General features: G+C 41.1%; 1 protein-coding gene across 1 annotated transcript in view; it reads left to right on the forward strand.

Moving 5' to 3' along the window:
- DPYS (dihydropyrimidinase) overlaps positions 1-18,881 on the forward strand; it is an 86,946-nt gene that overhangs the window by 59,905 nt on the left and 8,160 nt on the right. Inside the window, exon 8 of the mRNA XM_011931072.1 lies at positions 13,511-13,718. Within this exon, the coding sequence (XP_011786462.1) occupies positions 13,511-13,718 (208 nt within the window). The remainder of the gene's footprint in view (positions 1-13,510; positions 13,719-18,881) is intronic.

Raw genomic sequence — 18,881 nt, forward strand, 5'->3', positions numbered from 1 at the left:
TATGCCTACGTGTGCATATATACATGCATAGATATACACATACACATGCATATGTATAACTTGACCTTCCACACTCATAGGGGCTGGACTGTCTGCAAGGCTGCTGCCTTCATGTCTGATGCTGGAGCCTGCAGGCCAGAGGGCAGGTGGTCAGGAAGGGAAGATGGAGGTGAAGTGGGAAGAGCAAGGACCAGGTCAAACCCCAACCATGAGCTGGAGCCCCACAGGGAAAGATGGAGATCTAAGCCTGTTCCTGTTGCCTTTGCCCTGGGTATGTGGTGTGGGTGGCTGCCTTTGGTCATGGGGCTAAACTCACACACCTGGCCCAGGAGTCGGAGCAGGTGAAGGAGGATCCAGGGGGAAGGTGGAGCATTGCAAACCTGACCACATTCTCACACCACAAGATGAGTCAGCAGGTATCATATGTGCAAAATGGCTGCTGTGTCACTTCTGCCCTCCACCAGAGCTCTAGGTGTAGATGCCATTATCAATGCAGGTAACCATTTTAAGAAGAAAACAACGGAGGTTCAGAGAGGTTAAATCATTTGCCCCAGTTCACACATCTGGAAAGGACAGAGCTGGGATTCAGAGCAGACCCGCTTGACTGCAGTATCTAGACTCTTAACCACTGCAGAGCTTACAGCCTCTTAGAAGGACAGGCAAGGAAGGGGCACTTACAGCACAGGGGTTCATACTTGGTCTCTGGAGCCCAACTGCCCGGGTTGGTAATCTGTCCCTCCACTTATTGACGGTGTAGCCCAGGGGGAGTTACTTCACCTTGGTTTGCTTCAATTTCCTTGTTTGTCAAAGGGGAATGATCATAATGCCCATATCAAAGGTTGAGAGTTGATACATGTGAATTCTTTGCAACAGTGCCCAGAGTTTTAAGCACCCCATGAACTTGGCCGAGCAAGTCAGCGAATCCTGGAGCATCCGGCTGTGGCGGGCAGCTCATCATGCCCTCCTGGGCGCTGCTCCCCTCCACCCCCTCCAGCACGGATGCCCTCAGGCGTGCTCCCTGGTGAAGCTGAGTCAGTTTCAAGGTCTGCAGTTCTGCAGCTTTTCAGCATCACCACCTTGGATTAGCCTTGTGCCTGTTCCAGGCCGACAGAGGTGATGTTACAGTGACTACATAAGTGCCAGCTGACTGTGCTTCCTGGAAGCAGACACCTTTTAGATTGGCCAAAGCTGGAACCATACAACTTAGTTGCTAATTGGGACCCTGAGGCTGAGCTTCTAGCTCTGACAGCCTCCAAGATGCTCTATTTCAGGAGTGTCAGTGAAACGCTAGCATGCCCCACCGCTGGAAGAGATGATTAGCTGTCACCAAGTTCTCAGATGGAAAGTAGATAATTACTGTTAAAATTCCAGTGTCAGGTAATTGTTTGAATGAGTGAAGAGTATAGTGCTTTCGTCCTTTGAGCAGGGGATGAACACTGATGACTGGAGTACTGGGGCAGGAGAATGGAGTGGGGTCAGTGTCAGCCTGCTAAGTTTGATTTCTGGCCCTGCTGACTCAGGACAAGTTACTCAAGCTCTCTGAGTCTCTGTTTTCTCATCTGTTAAACGGAAATACAAATGTGGATTGTTGAGAGATCAGTGAGGCAATGTACCTAAAAGTACTTGGAATACACAGATGCTTCATGGATAGTGGCCACACCTGACGCTGTGGGGACAGTCATTGGTGTCCCTCTGCCGCTGTAACTTTTAATGGTTACTTTTTTTTTCCCCCATCCCTTTTGTTCTCGCTGCCTTTAGGTCCTTGACTGTCATTTTTTTTTCTTATTTGTGGCTCTGTCACATGAAATTTTAGGTCTTCCAATTACTCTTCAGGAGCCTTGTGTTGTTATTGTTGCTTTTTATTTGTTTGTTTTTGCCACTGGAGACATTCAGAGCAGGGGAAAAGCAAACTTTTTGTAAAGAGTCACATAGTACTTTTTTTTTTTTGGCTTTGTGGGCCATATGGACTGTGTTGCTAGTTCTCAACTCTGCTGTTGTAGTACAAAAGCAGCAACAAAAAATATGTAATGAATATGTAAATGAATGTGACTGTGTTTCAATAAAACTTTATTTACAATGCAGGCTGTGGGCCAGATTTGGCCTGTGGGCCATGGTTTGCCAACCTCTGGTTTAGAGATTTGAAGATTTCAGACTCCTCTCATTGAATATCCAAGGTCATCTCTTCAGATGGACATCCTGATCTCCAGTTCACACCAAGGAGCCTTTGATGCCTGGAAGGCTTTTTGCCTTATTTTTCCACAGCACAGTCTTCAGACAGTGAAGCAGGAAGTTACTTTGTTATTCACAACTCTTATTTTGTTTACTCATTTAAGTTTAGAAGATTCTAAACAAATTCCACTTAAACACTTAGATCTTAAGTGACTTCATCAATTCAAAACCAACGGGTGGTTTTGAGCAGTGAGCATTAGGTAAAACTTCCTAATCTTGGCAGAAATATATAAGCTTAGTACTAGTACAGTGAGCGTTGCATGGTTACTGACTGTCTCAGGTCACTTCCAAAAGAGCTTACAGACCCTGCATTGAGGTTCAAATAAGCTGGGAACCCTTTTTACTACACAAATCTGAGTTCAAGATCTAGTTTTCCCATGTGCCAACTGTGTCTTAGGCAACCTTATTCAGTCTTAGTGTTCTCATCCACAAAATAGGGATAATAATAATAATATTGATATCATATGTTTATCGTGAGGATTAAAGAGAATGCTTTTAATGCCTAACTCAGAGCAAAGAGGCCATAAATATTTGTTATGCCTATTATAAGAACATGTTTGTGATGGCTTTGGAGTTTCTGAGTGCCCCTTCAGCTGTGACGTGGGAATAGAATCAAGGGCATTTATGTTTCTGTTTGCTTTGTTACCTTCTCAGGAAAGTTGGAGGCCAGGTCTTGATTCTTAGGATTGCAGAACTTGAAGTTCTCCTTTAAAGGAGTGCTGCAGCCCATTTTTGTGGATTTCACACAAGCATTCTGGGTTTCATGGTTGTCTGGCTTTACCATAGACTTTCCTTCTCTTTTTTACTAACATACCTCACTCCCTGGTTGTCAGGAAGTTATTTTCCAGTGTCAAACTACATTTCATCTGTCAGCATTTATGCTTACTAACTCTTTTCATTTCCCTCAGCAGGGATGGAGGGAAAATAGGTCATCTTCTTCCTTTCAAAAAGAGAGTAAAGTTTATAAGTCCCCCAGATATTTCTGTTATCCAGCTTCTCTTTTCCATCCCTTAAATTGACAGCCCTCCTTCCTGTCATCCCTTCACAGTGTAGTTATTCTGTTGGGGGAGGTTAGGACGGGGACTTGCTCCCAGAGCTCCCAAGATGGTGGTGGGCCACTTGCAAAATGGCAGTGGGCGGCTTGCAAAATGGCGGTAGGCCACTTCCAAGATGGTGGCAAGCCTCGTGTTCTCTGACCTCAGGTTCTTGGCCTCACAGATTCCAAGGAATGGAATCTTGGGCCATGCAGTGAGTGTTGTAGCTCTATTAGAAGCCGTGGGTCACGGAAGAGAACCGTGGAACCCAGTGACTAGTGTTCAGCTCTATTAGGATGAACCCAGGCGCTTAGCCATTCAGGAACAATGGCAAGCCTTTAGCCCCATCAGGAGCGGCAATGGGCACCTCACTGGATCAGGAGCACAGCAGACACCTTGTCAGATCTGGAGGGATGGAAGTCAGCGGCACGTCCGTGACTGCGGCAAACGGCAGTGGTGGACGGGGAACGAAAGCTCAGCTCCAGCGGTGACAAACATGGACCAGAAGAGAGCGCAGTTGCAAGGTGAATACAGTGAAAACAGAGCTCCCATACAAAGGGTGGGGACCCAAAGAGGGTAGCCATGGCTGGCTTGAATGCCTGGGTTTATATCCGGATCATTGTCCCTCCCACTGTGCTCTCAGGCGATGGATGATTGGCTATTTCTTTACCTCCTGTTTTTGCCTAATTTGCATTTTAGTGAGCTCTCTTTACTACCTGATTGGTCAGGTGCGAGCTAAGTTGCAAGCCCCTTGTTTAAAGATGGATGCAGTCACCTTCCCAGCTAGGCGCCTGTAGGGATTCTTAGTCGGCCTAGGAAATCCAGCTAGTCCTATTTCTCAATTCCTTTTCCTTCCTAAAATATGGAGCTAAAGCAGGACATACCAATAAGTCCCTGGCCTATTGTGTACTTTCAGGAAGGATGTTATGTGAGTTTTACCCAGTGTATTTCCATATAGGAAACTGACATCTTTTCCTACTCAAGTTGTCCCCGTAGTCTGTCAAGCAATGTCAGCTTGCCAAAGGCAAGACAGCTTCCTGGGAAGGATGACAATAAAATTATAAGACCAAGTCCACACATGACCCCAGAAAGTTATTTCTAACTCTCACCAGAATGTCAGGCCAATAGCCTGGCTTTCCAAAAGCTAATAATCATACCTTACCTATAAGTACTTATCTGTTTAATATTCGTAAGACATACATCCTAGTATCATGCTAGGTTGACTGAGTCACATTCAGTTCCTGTTCCTTAAAGACACTAAATTATTTTTAGTTTCCCACTTCCTGAAAGCTACCGTATAGAACATGGAATATTTATGCTAAGTAGAAATCCAGAAATTTGCTAATAGCTTATTTGCAGGTAAACAAATACATATATAAAATGCCTCTGTTTGCTCAGTACTATGTGAGGCATAGGAGGTGAAGGACATGGTACCTACATACAAGGTCAGCTTGCTCATGTCTAAATCCAATTTATCTCACCATGATCTACATCACCATCCATGACCTATATTACATACCTCCAAGGACAAAATACGAGAGTGAACTTTATTCCTTTAAGTCAATGTGTGGGGAGTATTTTTATAAACCTGCATTAAGTATTTTGTCATCTACTGAGCACCGGTAGAGTTCCAAGTTATTGTCCAATTTAGATTTAATAATGTGGCTGAGGCAATTCCCATTTTCTCTTCTACAGGAGGCGGGTGTAGAAGTCTAAATAGAGGCTGGAAGATTGATGGGTGCAGTGAGTGGCAACTTTGCTTAATAATGACAATGTACTTGAAGCAGCACCATTTAGCATTTCCAGAGATGTGGCTGCTTTGCTCCCCATTTATATAACTTGTCACATCTAAGAAATTGACAGAAGAGGTAGTTTGAAATAGACAGAACACACGTTTTAAAAAAAATCTTCTATGGTGATTACATCAAGAATGACTGGTCAATTTTGGCTTAAGGAGTTCTTAATAGCATCCTAAATCCTTTACTGCTAGACAGAAAACAGACCAAGAAACATCATGGAGTATGAAACGAGCTGCTTGCTATTTATTTTCTGGTGGATTAAGAATGTTTTCATCAACTGCATGCTTTCCAGGTAGCTTCCCATAAAGCTTTCAAGGGGCAGTATTGTCTAGTGGTTAAGAGCACATCCTCTGAAGCCAAAGGCCCAGGCTTCTATCATACATCATATTCATATCTCAGCTACATGAACTTACTAGCTGTGTAACATGGGGTGAATGTTATTAATCTTTCTGTGCCTCATCATCCTTATCTAGCCCATGGGAATAATAATAATAATAATAATAATAATAATAATAATACCTACCTACCTCATAGGAAGATGTCATGATTATTATTGTTTCACATTGAATATATAAGGCATCACACAACACAATGTAGAGAGATGAGGTATGTTTTTAAAGATGCCACTAATAATCCTGACATGATTCTATTAACTTTTTTTGTTTCTCATGGCAACCTGGTAAGAATCTATCTGTTGCAAGGCCAAAGTGCCTGAGTGGGACAGAATAGAACAGAATACCTAAAACAAGTCATTTCTCTGGGGTTGGGGAGACCCACATTACTCTAATAAATTCTCTTCCTCTCCACAATGTTCCCCCGAATGCACACGGGTGGTGTTGCCGTCTTCTGCAGGCTCTGCTTCAGTGATTTTCTCATCTGTAAGAGCACGCGGCTCTTTGACAGAAAGCTATTCGCAAAGGGACAGAATGTTTTTCTGCAGCTGTGATGTGAGTGGTATCAAAGTTATTGGCTAAGTTGGAAAATAGCTTAATGTTTTCAGGGCTTCTGCTTCCGTATCTGCTTCTGCCTTGGAGATGTGTGTAATTGGGACTCAGTAAGACAGCCTTGACACCCCTCTGCAGCGAGACGTGCCTCTTTCATACAGGCTTAAAGTGAGCTTAACAAAGAGTAGCTTTTGCCTAGGGGCAGAGTGACCATGGAGAGCACCCTTTCTGTGAATCTGCTAATGAAGAGTCAGCGGCCAGGAACTCAGCCTCACTCCCTAGATGGTCAGCCTTTCATCATTCTGTATCCTTCCTGTTGCTGCCAGAGCAGGCCAAAATCCTAGCTGTCCAATCAATCATTAGAGAGAATGTATTTCTCACAATTACCACTCTCTTGAGCTGCTTTGCATTTGGTAAATTTGAAAACTGTTTAGTAATGAATCTTGCAGCTCTTTGCTTTTGCCTACAAATGGAGTGAGAACATCGCCCCACATCTGCATCTGTTCTGCAGAAAGATTTAGTTGAAAATATCTTCTTGGTTCTTTTTGAGTCACAGGCCTTTTGAACTCTGCCTCAGAAACATCCATGGGTTCTTCATTGAGGGAATTATTCTCCAGAGAACAAGCTGTCTATCAGCCAGGGACTTTGGTTGCAAACCCTGATAACTAACCTGTGCTCACTTCAGTGAAAACATACTCTGTGGGAAGGCCATGGGGAGCTCACAGATGGAAGGCACAGTCCCTGCTCTGGCTTGGAATGGCTGGAGCCCAGGGCGGCCCCAGGCAGCTTGCAGAAGGAATTGGTCTGAGCTCAGGGGTGTACCCTCCAACCGCTTTTAATTATTTTTGTCACCCTGCAAAATATTCTAAATTACTGGGAAAGAGAATGCAATTGCCCATCTCTTGGTTAGGGAAAAGCAGACAGCCATGCCTAAGGATCTTGTCAGATTATCTCCAAAGCAGGAAAGTAGTTTCTTAAAGAAAAATGGGGGTACTGACACCAGAAGATGGGAGAATGAACGTCAAGGGGCCAAACCACAGTTCTTGTTCTTCTGCATGTCTCAGGATGGGATAGTGTGTGGGGCCCACTTAAAAACTTAGATACACTGCAGAAGATACATGATGCCTGCTCCAGATATCTCACAGTGTCACTGCACCCCAATGACAATAGTGTATTAGTCCATTGGCTGAATCTTTTAGTCAGAGCCTGGATGTGGGTTTTCTTGCTTTTTTTTTTTTTTTTTTTTTTGAGATGGAATCTCATTCTGTTGCCCAGGCTGGAGTTCAGTGGTGCCATCTTGGCTCACTGCAACCTCCATCTCCCCGGTTCAACTGATTCTCCTGCTTCAGCCTCCTGAGCAGCTGGGATTACAGCCACGTACCACCCTGCCCCGCTAACTTTTGTATTTTTAGTAGAGACGGGGTTTCACCATGTTGGCCAGGCTGGTCTCAAACTCCTGACCTCAAGTGATCTGCCCGCCTTGGCCTCCCAAAGTGCTGGGATTACAGACGTGAGCCACCGTGCCCTGCCTGTTTTCTTGCTTTCTTCCAAGATTGTCTCCCAGCCCTCAAAACACTGCCTGCTCATCGGATGACATGAGGCCCACCAGCTCTGCAGGGGTGGTCATGTGAGTCTGACTTTGACCTTCACACCTGGACCTCAGCTGCTTCAGGAGAAGCCACTTTGGGCAAATTACAAGAACCTGGGGGATGTTTCATTACAGTGAAAGAAAGGCACAGGGTGAGTTTTGAAAGGATGGGTCTATTCCCATGTGCTATATGACAATGGCCCTAGAAGGGTGTTAAGATACTGCGCTAAACACTTACCTCTGTCCAGAGCCTCTCTTACAGACAATGCCTGGAGGGCAGTTGGGCTCAGCCTTTACATTCAAGAAAGGCCTCAGATTTGTGCTTTTCAAATGATCACAAAAGCAGATTTTTCTAAAAGTCCCATAGGTACATTGCAAGAATTGAAAGAAAAAGCTGTGTCAGGCAGGGTTCTTAGCTGCAATCAAGAGAAGTCCACTCTAAATAGTTAAACAAAAAGGGAAAGTATCAAAGGATACTGGGTGGCTCATAGACTCTCCAGGAGGGCTGGAGGAGCAAGCTGAGAGGCGGAACAGCCAGGACTGATGCCCCAGGCATCCCACAGGGCATCAGAGAACTCTGATCCTGCTCCTAGGCACAGATACTGTAGGTCACCTCACTGTGGTGGAGCTCAGATCCTACTGCTAGAATCTCTGTCACAGCTGGCCCTAAACTCAGGATTGACCCATCTCTGTCCTCCACATGGATTCCTGTGGTAGCTGCTTCCTGTGTCACCAACTTGCCAGGCAAAGTCTGGTGCTAGGGCATCATTTTGAAGGAGCCCAGGTCACATGCCTGGGCCCCAGCTGCAAAGGAGGCTGGGAAGACATGTTTTTGGCTTTTGCCATGGGGAGAATTCCCAGAGGAAGTGTGTTCAAAGGAATGACAGATGTCCTTACAAAGATGTGTGACTCTGAACTTGCATTTGTTCCAATAATGGACCACATCTCCCAAACCGCACAACAAATGCATAGATTTTAAATACCGTTTGGTAGTAATCTGATAAATCACGTGATGATATTGTTTTGTATTTTTATGTTTAAAACTGTCTAGAATTAAATATTGAAATTGTACCACAAGTTTTAAAACTTTCTTATGGCAGGGTTACAAATATAACAGTATTCTCAAAAGTTGAAAGTGGTTTCTGCCTCTCACAAGTTCATTTAATATTAAACTACGTGAACCTTGGGCAAGTTCTGAAACAGCTCTATTTCAGCATTATCATCTTGGAAATGTAGTAATAATACTGAGCTGTGTGCTTATTACAGTTGGTAATATTAGAATCGCCAAGTATTTATAGGTATTAGTGAACAAGTATTTCATATAAGCTAAGATGCCACTAAGAATGATAGTTATAACAATTTTACTTATTTATTCATTACTAATTAACCTGGACAGCATGCTAGAAAAGCCAACAGAAATGGACTGGATGTTTACCTCTCATTTACTTCAGTGTTCTGTTCCCAAAACACAGTCATGTCCCAGAGGACAGTGAGGCAGGAATTTAAATTGACCTGACTAAGCAGGAAGACAATCATGCAATCTTTTTATTTGATCATCACATAAACATTTATAAAGCACGTAGTATGTGCTGAAGCTAAACCAACCTAGTCTCTTTCTTAAAGTGTGCACCAAGTAGGAAAAGAGAGCCTTGTCAAGAGATCATTGTGATACTTTCAGATAATGCTAAACGACAGAGGAAAATGTTCAGTTTCACCCTGTGTCATCAGGGTCAGCTTCTAGGGACCAGGATTCTTGGGTGGAGTTTTAGGGAAGGGAGAAGGGCAGAAGTGAGGAGGGCATTTAGGGAAAAGATAACCTCATGTGCAAGGATTCAGAAGTGGGAAAGCTCCTAAGATTGGAGAATTACAGCTTAAGCTGGAAAGAAAAAGTTGGGTGCCAAATGACACCCTGTCAGACACCTTCCAATGTGAAAGTGGAAGCACATTCCTTTTGCTGCTGGTGATAATGCCTCAGATTTACATTTTGTGTTAATTTGACTTCATTTACATAATGACTTATTATAAAGAATCTCTTAGATGTTGTCTAATTGTCCTCTTTCTCTTGCTAACCCCAAGGCTGAGAAAGTCAAGGTAATGACCTTCAAGGCAAAGAAATTCGATTTGATATTTTGCTGTGTCAACCTCATTTTAGGATCACAACTTACGTCCAGGAAACAGTATAACAAGAACGCTGAAGATACTTGGAATCTGCCATCTTCCTTTTCTTAGCTCACAGAAAAAGCTACTTTGTATATTTCCTCCTGTATTTGCCGACATGCATATATATTTTTCTGGTAGACATAATGTATATACTCTCTATCGCCAGTTTTTCCATTAATATTACATAATTGTCAGGGTTTTTGCTTCTGAGAGTATTTTTAATTCTAGTCTTTCATAAATGCCTAATATTCTATAGAACTGACTTTGGAAAATAATTATGCTTCAGTTTTTAAATAGTTTAGGCAACATTGTAATGACAATCTTTGTGTATAAAGATTATTTCTTCTGTTAGATGTTTTCCCTAAGAACTTCAGTAACTCTTAAGAATTTCTTTTTTCCTCCCATTCATGTACTTTAACCATTTCAGCACAAATTTTTTATTCATTTTACTTTCTTCATATAGCAGCCTTACTAATGCATCAGTCCAAAAATCTTCTTTATATAGTATGCTGTAATACAATCCCAAGAGTCCTTCCCATCAATATAACTGTGATGCTTAGGAATGCAGCTACCCAGGCTATGGAAATATTTGACAGATTGTAATGGTCATAAAAAGTCTTTTCATCCTGAAAGTCTGAAACCCCTCTATATTGTTTCCTAGCTTTATTTTCTTGGAGTTTGTATCTTTCATCACCATAATTCATCATAACTCATTCTATACTTAGTATTCCTTTAAATATTTTCTTCATTTTCCTGTTTTAGTGATGTTATTTACCACTGGATTAATACCCCTCCATCCTTTTTAGTGTTTGAAATTATTGTTGTATTTGTGCCTGCATCCTACTTCTTGGTGATTATTTGACATTTCTTTATATCAGTAAGTTGGTTCCTAAGGTCACTGAAAGCTCTTTTGTTTGCTGCAGCATACACTTAAAATATGACCCAGCAATTTCACTCCTGGGTATTTACATTAGAGAAATATTCATGCAAAACAGGTACCTGAATGTTTATAACAGCTCTATTCATATTCATGAAAAAAACTATTTAGAAACAACTCAGATGACCTTCAGTAGGTGAATGTATAGCACACTGTGGTATGTCCATGCAGTGGAATACTATGCAGCAACAAACAAGGAGCTATTCATACACACAACAAATTGGATGAATCTCAAAGGACTGATGTGGAATTAAAGAAGTCAGTCTTGAAAGATTACACACTCCATGATTCTACTTATATGACAGTCTTGAAAAGAGAAAACTATAGTAATGAAGACTAGATCAGTGGTTGCCAGGTGTTAGGGATTGGGGGAGGGCGTGACTACAAAGGGGTAGTGTGAGTCTGGGGTAGTGGTAGCACTGTTCTGTGTCTTAATTTTTGTCATGGCAACACAAATCTATGTATGTGTAAACATTCATAGAAATGTACACCAAAAGGTCATTTTTATTATAAATTTTAAAAATATAAAAAGATCCAAGTTTCCAGGCCAGGTGCAGTGACTCATGCTTATAATCCCAGCACTTTGGAAAGCCAAGTTGGGTGGTTTGCTTGAGCCTTGGAGTTCGAGACTATCCTGGGTAACATGGCTTAACCCTGTCTCTACCAAAAACAATATAAAAATTAGCCAGGTGTGGTGGCACATGCCTGTAGTGCCAGCTACTTGGGAGGCTGAGGTGGGAGGATCGCTTGAACTGAGGAGGTAGAGATTGCAGTGAGTTATGGTCACACCACTGTACTTCCAGCCTGGGCAACAAGAGCAAGACCCTATCTCAAAAAATTAAAATTAAAATTAAAAAAAAATCCCAGTTTCATCAAACTAGTCATATGTCCTTTGGCAAATGATATAACCTTTCTAAATCTCAATTTATTTTTCCTATAAAATGTGGAAAATACTCTCTACCTTGGAGAGGTGTTCTAAAGATGAAATAAGATGTTATAAACCATCTCCATCACATACTAGATGCTCCTCTTTCTCTTTTCCATGGCAGCTGTTTCTCACTGGGAGCAGATTCTTTTTTATTATTATCATCACCGTGCTTTTTTACAGCTATTTGGCTCTTAGGTAGCAGCCTGGAGCCACTGACGGTTTCAAGCAGGAAAGTGACATGATCTGATCTTCATTTTTAAAAGATAATTTGAGCAGCTTTGTGGAGAGTGGTAAGGAATGCAGGGGGTAAGAGTTGAAACAAAGAAGCCAGTAAGAGGTGTTGGGGTTGTCCAGGTGAGAGATGATGGTGTAGACTCCAGTGGGAGCCATGGAGAGGGGGAGAGGAGGAGAGGGGTCTTATTTTGGGAGGAGGTAGAACAAAGTAGCTTGCTGCTGGCTTGAGGGGTGAGGAAAGATAAATGGTGATGTCATTTACTGAGATGAGAACTCAGGGGAGGAGCAAACTTGAGCAGGTGGGTTGTGGTCAGCATTAAAAGTCAAGAATTCTGTCTGGGCATGTTGGGATTGGAAACTAAGTAAGCAGTTGGACCAAGGACCAGGCAGTGTTATCTTGTTCATTTCTAGGACTGCAGCACACAGCAGCTGGGGCTTCCTCCTCAGCCCTTCCAGATAAGGCTGGGGGAACTCTGAGCTGCTCCTCCTTAGACTCACTCAGCCTTGAGGATTTTAGCAAAATTTATCTCTTTAATCCATTCCTGAGAGGGATTGTGGAACCTTCTACCAGAATTCAGAATATGCTATTATTCTAAGTGAAGTAACTCAGGAATGGAAAACCAAACATCATATGTTCTCATTCGTAAGGGGGAGCAAAGCTATGAGGATGCGAAGGCATAAGAATGGCACCATGGACTTTGGGGACTCAGGGGGAAAGGGTGGGAAGGGGTGAGGGATAAAAGACTACACACTGGGTTCAGTGTACACTGCTCGGGTGATGGGTGCACCAAAATCTCACAAATCATCACTAAAGAACTTACTCATGTAACCAAATACCACCTGTTCCCCAAAAACTATGGAAATAAAAAATTTTAAAGAAAAAAAGGACTCAGATTATGCTCATATAATTCACTGCTGCCAGATTTTCTTCTTTTCCATTTAATGAGATTTAAGGAAAGGAGGCATGTAGCATTTTCAAATACCTAGCCTGGAAGTCATCAATCATTTTGTGTAAGATTGAAAAATATTATTAAACTACAGAGAATGATGACACATGTATGACATAGAATATGCTAAGACATTATATTCCAACATATTTGGTTATTTCTGTTATCTTCAAATTTCTAGTTTTGCTACAGACAATGAAAGAAATTACATATATACTTTTCCTTGATAACTACCAAATCCAATTTGATAACTATCAAATAGCTATTTCCTTTGGGAAGGCAGGAGCAGGCATGGGATTTGGGAAGGGGTTTTGAAGAAGCCTCCATTGTATCTACAAAAAGTTAAAATTCCATAGAGCTGGATGTAGGGTCAGTGTGTTCATCAGTCATCTGTGTTTAAAAATATTTTATAATTTAAAAACAAAAAAAGTTAACATATAAATAAAAATAATTTTAAAATCTGAACATAAAAGACAATGCCCTCCTTCCACCCACTCTACCTCTTGGGTTTTTCTCTCAGAAAAATGTAATTACTTTGTAATGAAATGTTAATGTTATGTTCTATTCTTAAAGTCACTTGTTACAGTGATGAAGCTATGACTTAATAGAGTTGCTAAATTTTCTTCTAAGTCATTCTTCTTTTAGTATTTTATATTTATCAAGTGAGCTGGTGATGATGTGGAACTTGTTTGTTGTTTTCACAAATATAGAACTATCTCAGCAAAAACTCATCATCAGGCTGTTAACTTCAACATTTTCGAGGGCATGGTTTGCCACGGGGTGCCCCTTGTGACTATTTCAAGAGGCAAAGTGGTGTATGAAGCCGGAGTATTCAGTGTCACGGCAGGAGATGGGAAGTTTATTCCTCGAAAACCATTTGCTGAATATATTTACAAACGAATAAAGCAGCGAGACCAGGTGAGTGTGCCACAGTAGGATACTGCTACAGGTCAGACTGTCTCCTGCTCCTGGATATCTGGTTGGTAGTGGTGGTGTTGACACTACACTTGGTTTAAGGTGTTCCTGGGGTATCAGGATTGATATGAGAGATTAGAGATGCCATGTTTTAGAGAAAGGATCATTATTGGATGGATGCATTTCCCCTTGCAGACTGATAGGTCAGTTTGGGATTTCCAGATTGTGGGAGAATCTGGTGGGGGCTTTTGGCAATTGTGTTAGTCAGGGTCCTCCAAGAGGCAGACACCCAGATGGATAAAGGTGTATGAGTTTTACTGGGGGAAACACCTGTGAAAGAAACTAGGAGGTGGCTGGAAAAGATTGGGAGAGCCCTCAGATTTCAAGTTAAGTCTGAAACCAGTGAAGAAAAGAAAGAGAGAAAATGGGTAGGATCATCCTGGAATACCCTACAGTCTAGGGGAGGCTGAGAAAGGCCTTCAGGGAGTCCTAGAGCCATGTCTCAGATCTCCCAGCTACAGGTCAGGCCCAGTCATTGGTTGAGAGCCACTGTGGGAGGTGTGACCTCTGTGCATAAGTGTAATGGAGTTCAGAGCTCAGCCCCAGCCCCTTGAAAAAATGTGCTCCCAGTTGAAGATCTGCAAGGTTCGTTTTTATGACCACCAGTGCAATGGTGGAGTTTTGGGCTGGAGAAGACCTAAATACAAATTCTGTCTTGCCCTCGCCACCATTTCCTAGCTGTGTGGCCTTGAGCAAGTTTCTCGATCCTCCTTGGGCTCAATTCCCTCATCTGGAAAATGACAACAATGTTTCCTTCCTAACAAATTGTGACACTCAAATGCGTTTTTTAAATGAAAGGCATGGCCCAAAGCAGTAGCTCACCACACCTGTAATCCCAGCCCTTTGGAAGGCAAAGGTGGGAGAATCACTTGAGGCCAGGAGTTTGAGAACAGCCTGGGCAACAGAGTGAGACCCCATCTCTACAAAAAATTTAAAAATAAAAAATAATTAGCCAGCCATACCAGTGCACTCCAGCCTGGGCAACAGGTTGGTAGGAGGTCAATAAATGTCATTTTTGTCTCTTTGCTTTCCCCTTTTGATGAACAAATCTATATCAAAGACCCCTGTTATTATAAAAGAGATATTTGGGCTTTCACACAAGTTGTGTTTAGTTCACACAGAGTTTGAAATAATTTTAAAATTTTACTATGCCAAATACACTAAAATATTTGAGAATTTTAGATTTTAAAAAATCTAGATTTCTGGATTTGGGGGCCAGGGGAAGCAAACCTGTGTCCTCAATCCCACATGGGTCCAATGGGCCAGAGCTAGATGGCAGGCCCCTTAGGAGGTATTTCTGGGTTTCACCCAGAAGGCTTCACACATTACTTGCCTGGCCATGTAGATGGTAGTGTTTGCCACCCTTGGACTAGTTCTAAGGCTTCTCCCTCTTCTTTCTATTTTTCAAATGTACCTCTCCTTTTCCAGAGCTCTCTGGCTGTTTTTTTGATTCAGTTCATTTGGATCTTGTAGACTCTTTGGTTTCTCCTCTAATGTCTTATGAAAAATTTTTACCTGTGGATTTGCAGAGTCCATTACACAAGATTTATCCATTTTTAAACACTTCCTAAGGCTTTGATTAGGTAAACAAATGTTCTCACATGCTTTAAATTATCAGAAATGCTATAGCTCTTTTTATGCTGTATTTATATGCTCAGTCAAAATAGATGGTTTAAGGTTACAGTTAATATTTCAGGGGAGTTAGTTTATAAATGTTACCACTAATGGGTGACAAGTAGGTGGTAACTGTAAGAATCCTAGGATCCTAGGTGTTTCTGAAGATGTATGTGATAAATAACAGCAGCACTAACATTTAGTGAGTGCTTACTGAATGCAAGACACACTGCTAAGGTCTCTGTCACCACAATAACCCTGGGAGGGAGGGAGGTGTTTTTTTCACTTAAAATTAAAGAACTGGCCAGGCATGGTGGTTCACGCCTGTAATCCTAGCAGTTTTGGAGGCCGACACAAATGGATTGCCTGAGCTCGGTAGTTCAAAACCAGTCTGGGCAACATAGCAAAACCCCATCTCTACTAAAAATACAAAAAATTAGCCAGGCGTGGTGGCACACTTCTGTAGTCCCAGCTACTTCGGAGGCTGAGGCACGAAAATAGCTTGAACCTGGGAGGTGGAGGTTGCAGTGAGCCAAGATCACACCACTGCACTCCAGCCTGGGTGACAGAGTGAGACTCTGTCTTAAAAAAAAAAAAAGTTAGAGAACTGAAGCTTCAAGAAATTAAGAAATTTGTCCAAGTCACACAAGCAAGTATATGGCAGGGCCAGGACATAAACCTTGCTTATCTGATTCCAAAAACTTTACCCTTAAGTAATAATAGATACTGTAAATTATAAATATTGAATTGAATGAAGTCATGAAGGATAAGTTACTCAGCATTTGTTTTGGAAAAAAGTCTCTCAAGGAAAAAATTAAGTTGGAGGCACTGATGGCAGCTGGTGCATTCATGAGACTATAGCAGTAATCTAGGAGATGAACAGAGAGGGTAGATTTAGGATATCATAAAGTAGTAAAATTAATAGAACTGGGTGGATAGATTATGTGACACCTGAAGTGGATCCAAGGCAAGGCCAATCTTGGCATCAGTTCCAGTTGCTTCCAGCAGGGGCGCTAGACTAACAGGGAACCCTGATGAATCATATTTAAGTGCTTGGCTTTGCCTTAGTCTTCTTGCAGAGAAAATGTTTTAAGGCAGCAGAAGTCCTCAAATCACTGGTTTCATCAGTCCTCCTTTGCAATTGTTTTGTGATTTTTTTGGCAGAATTAATGCCAACTGCAATTTTTATGAGTTCACTATCAATTCTGTGAATTATTTTAGTTTCTTGGTACTTTTCTCTAATATCAAATTTTTAGGCATTTTAGTGCATCATTGTTTTAAAAATATCAATACATGATAGTTATCATGTGTTGTTTTGAGCACTATCTGCCAAGCTCTGTACTAAGTGGTTTATATTCATTATTTTACTTAATCCGTACAGCAAGCCAAGTGGTAGGTATTATTGTTCCCATTTTACAGAATAGAAAGCTGAGTCTCAGTAAGATTAAGTAACTTCCTAGGTTAAGCATTAAGTAAACCTAAGAGCCAGGATTTGTGATAAGGTCTTTTTGATACCTACTGTACCACTGGACCTCTGTAGATACAAAAAATAAATAAATAAATAAATAAAAGGAAGAAAATAGTCATGAAACCCAAATCATGGAGTGCCTTATTAAAAAAATGTTGGTGTGGAAAAGATATTAAATAAAATGGATAAAATTAAATGAGGTTTGGGAACTGTCTGGAGATGGTTCCCTATGGCATTAGGCAAAGACAACTCACAGGATAAAAATATCACATAAAGGTTAAGAAAAAGAATCATAAAAACCCTAGATTTTAAAACTCACATGAGGTTATCAAAGTCTGTGCTTTGGTTTTCATTTCAAATACTCAGATTTCTTTGTGAGTGAGGATAAGAGATTGAGGGCAAGCAGGAATAGCCAATGCTATTTCTTTGCTTATCTGTTATCCCTACCAAGAAAATTAATCACTTCCTATTCTGGACTCCCAAAGCACACAGTACAGAGTCACATCAGCATTTGCCAGTCCCTGAACTCAGCTGGTCTCCTGGCTAGAGTGTTAGTTCCTTCAGAGCAGCATCTTATTCTTTTTTGCCAGTGCTTGGTACATAGCAGGCATCTGGTAAATGAATAAACTGCAAACAGAAGGAGCAAAGGCTATAGTTTCAGAGGTGCATAGAAGGAAATTTAACTAAATTTACCCAGCAGATTGTCCCTGCCTTATTTCAAATAGTGGGATTATCTGTGACAGCTTGATTCTTATCTATGATTTTATTACATAATAATAAAATTTGTCAGCATCATACCATGCAGCTATTACTGTTACTGGATCTTTTGGGAAATTTCAAAGGAAAGAAAAGACATTTTTATCTGATTTGACAGCTTTGGGGAATTGCTAATTTATTTATTTTAAAATGTAGACAGCTGATCCTAAAGGAAAATATTGAATCAGAAGATGAGGCATCAAATTTTATTTGATAAATATAACATAATAGAATATATTTCAACTTCATATAAAAGTCGTTTAAGGAAAGGAAAGTAAAAGAAAAGAGGGAGGGGAAAATGTAACAGCAACTTGGATGTTCAAGAGAATTCTGACTGAGCAAAATTATATATTATTAATTGTTTACAAAAATATATAGCTCTTTAAGTTAAAATGGGTTATGTTTCTTGAATTTTTGTGTGTTTAGAGTGTTATAAGTTCCAACAAAATGTGAAAGTATAGACATTTGTTAAGTCATCTCTTTTTTTTCAGTGGTAGGGAACCCCACACTTTCTGGAAAATCAGGGTCACAGTTCATTTTATAGAGAAACAGGAATCGCTTGGAGTAATGTATGGTTTCAGAATACTGCTGCCAAAGCTTTTAAACTGGGTTGTATCTTTGCAATGATAAGCATAATTTGCCTTGTAGATAAGATAAAGTCGAGTGAATGGCTGCTTTGGTCCTTGAGATGGGTATTCTCCATTTCTGAAATAACCGTTTGTCAATGTCTTTCTCAAGGTGGTAGCTCAGAGAAAATAATTTAAGACATATCACTTTCCATATAATCCTAATTTCTTCAGATTAATTACTACCAATACAAGGTAACACAAGAGACATATGTATGCATCTCTGCCCATCTCTTCATTCAGTGGTGTCAGTTTGGTAGCTTGAAATCAGCCAGGGAAGGAGTATTTACACCACAGAAATAGGCAGGTGCTTTAAGTTAGGACTTGAAGGGTGGTGAGGAAAAGGGAAGGTAGAGATAGTTGTTAATATTTACCAGCACATCACTATAGACAGGACCTTTTCTAAGTACTCTTTTTCATGCTTTATCTAATCAGTCAACATTCGTTTAGTAAATATTTATTGACCACCAATTCTGTTCCAAGCACACTTTAATTCTTACAACAACCCTTGGAGGTAAGTAGTGATATTCCTATTTTATAGATTAAGAAATAGAGGCTCAGTGAACTCACCTAGTTACTAAGTGACAGTGTTGGGACTCAAACCCAGGTTTGTCTACCTCCAAAGCCAATCCCTTTAACCTG

Source organism: Colobus angolensis, unplaced genomic scaffold (assembly GCF_000951035.1).
Source record: "Colobus angolensis palliatus isolate OR3802 unplaced genomic scaffold, Cang.pa_1.0 Scaffold121, whole genome shotgun sequence".
Lineage (NCBI taxonomy): Eukaryota > Metazoa > Chordata > Mammalia > Primates > Cercopithecidae > Colobus > Colobus angolensis.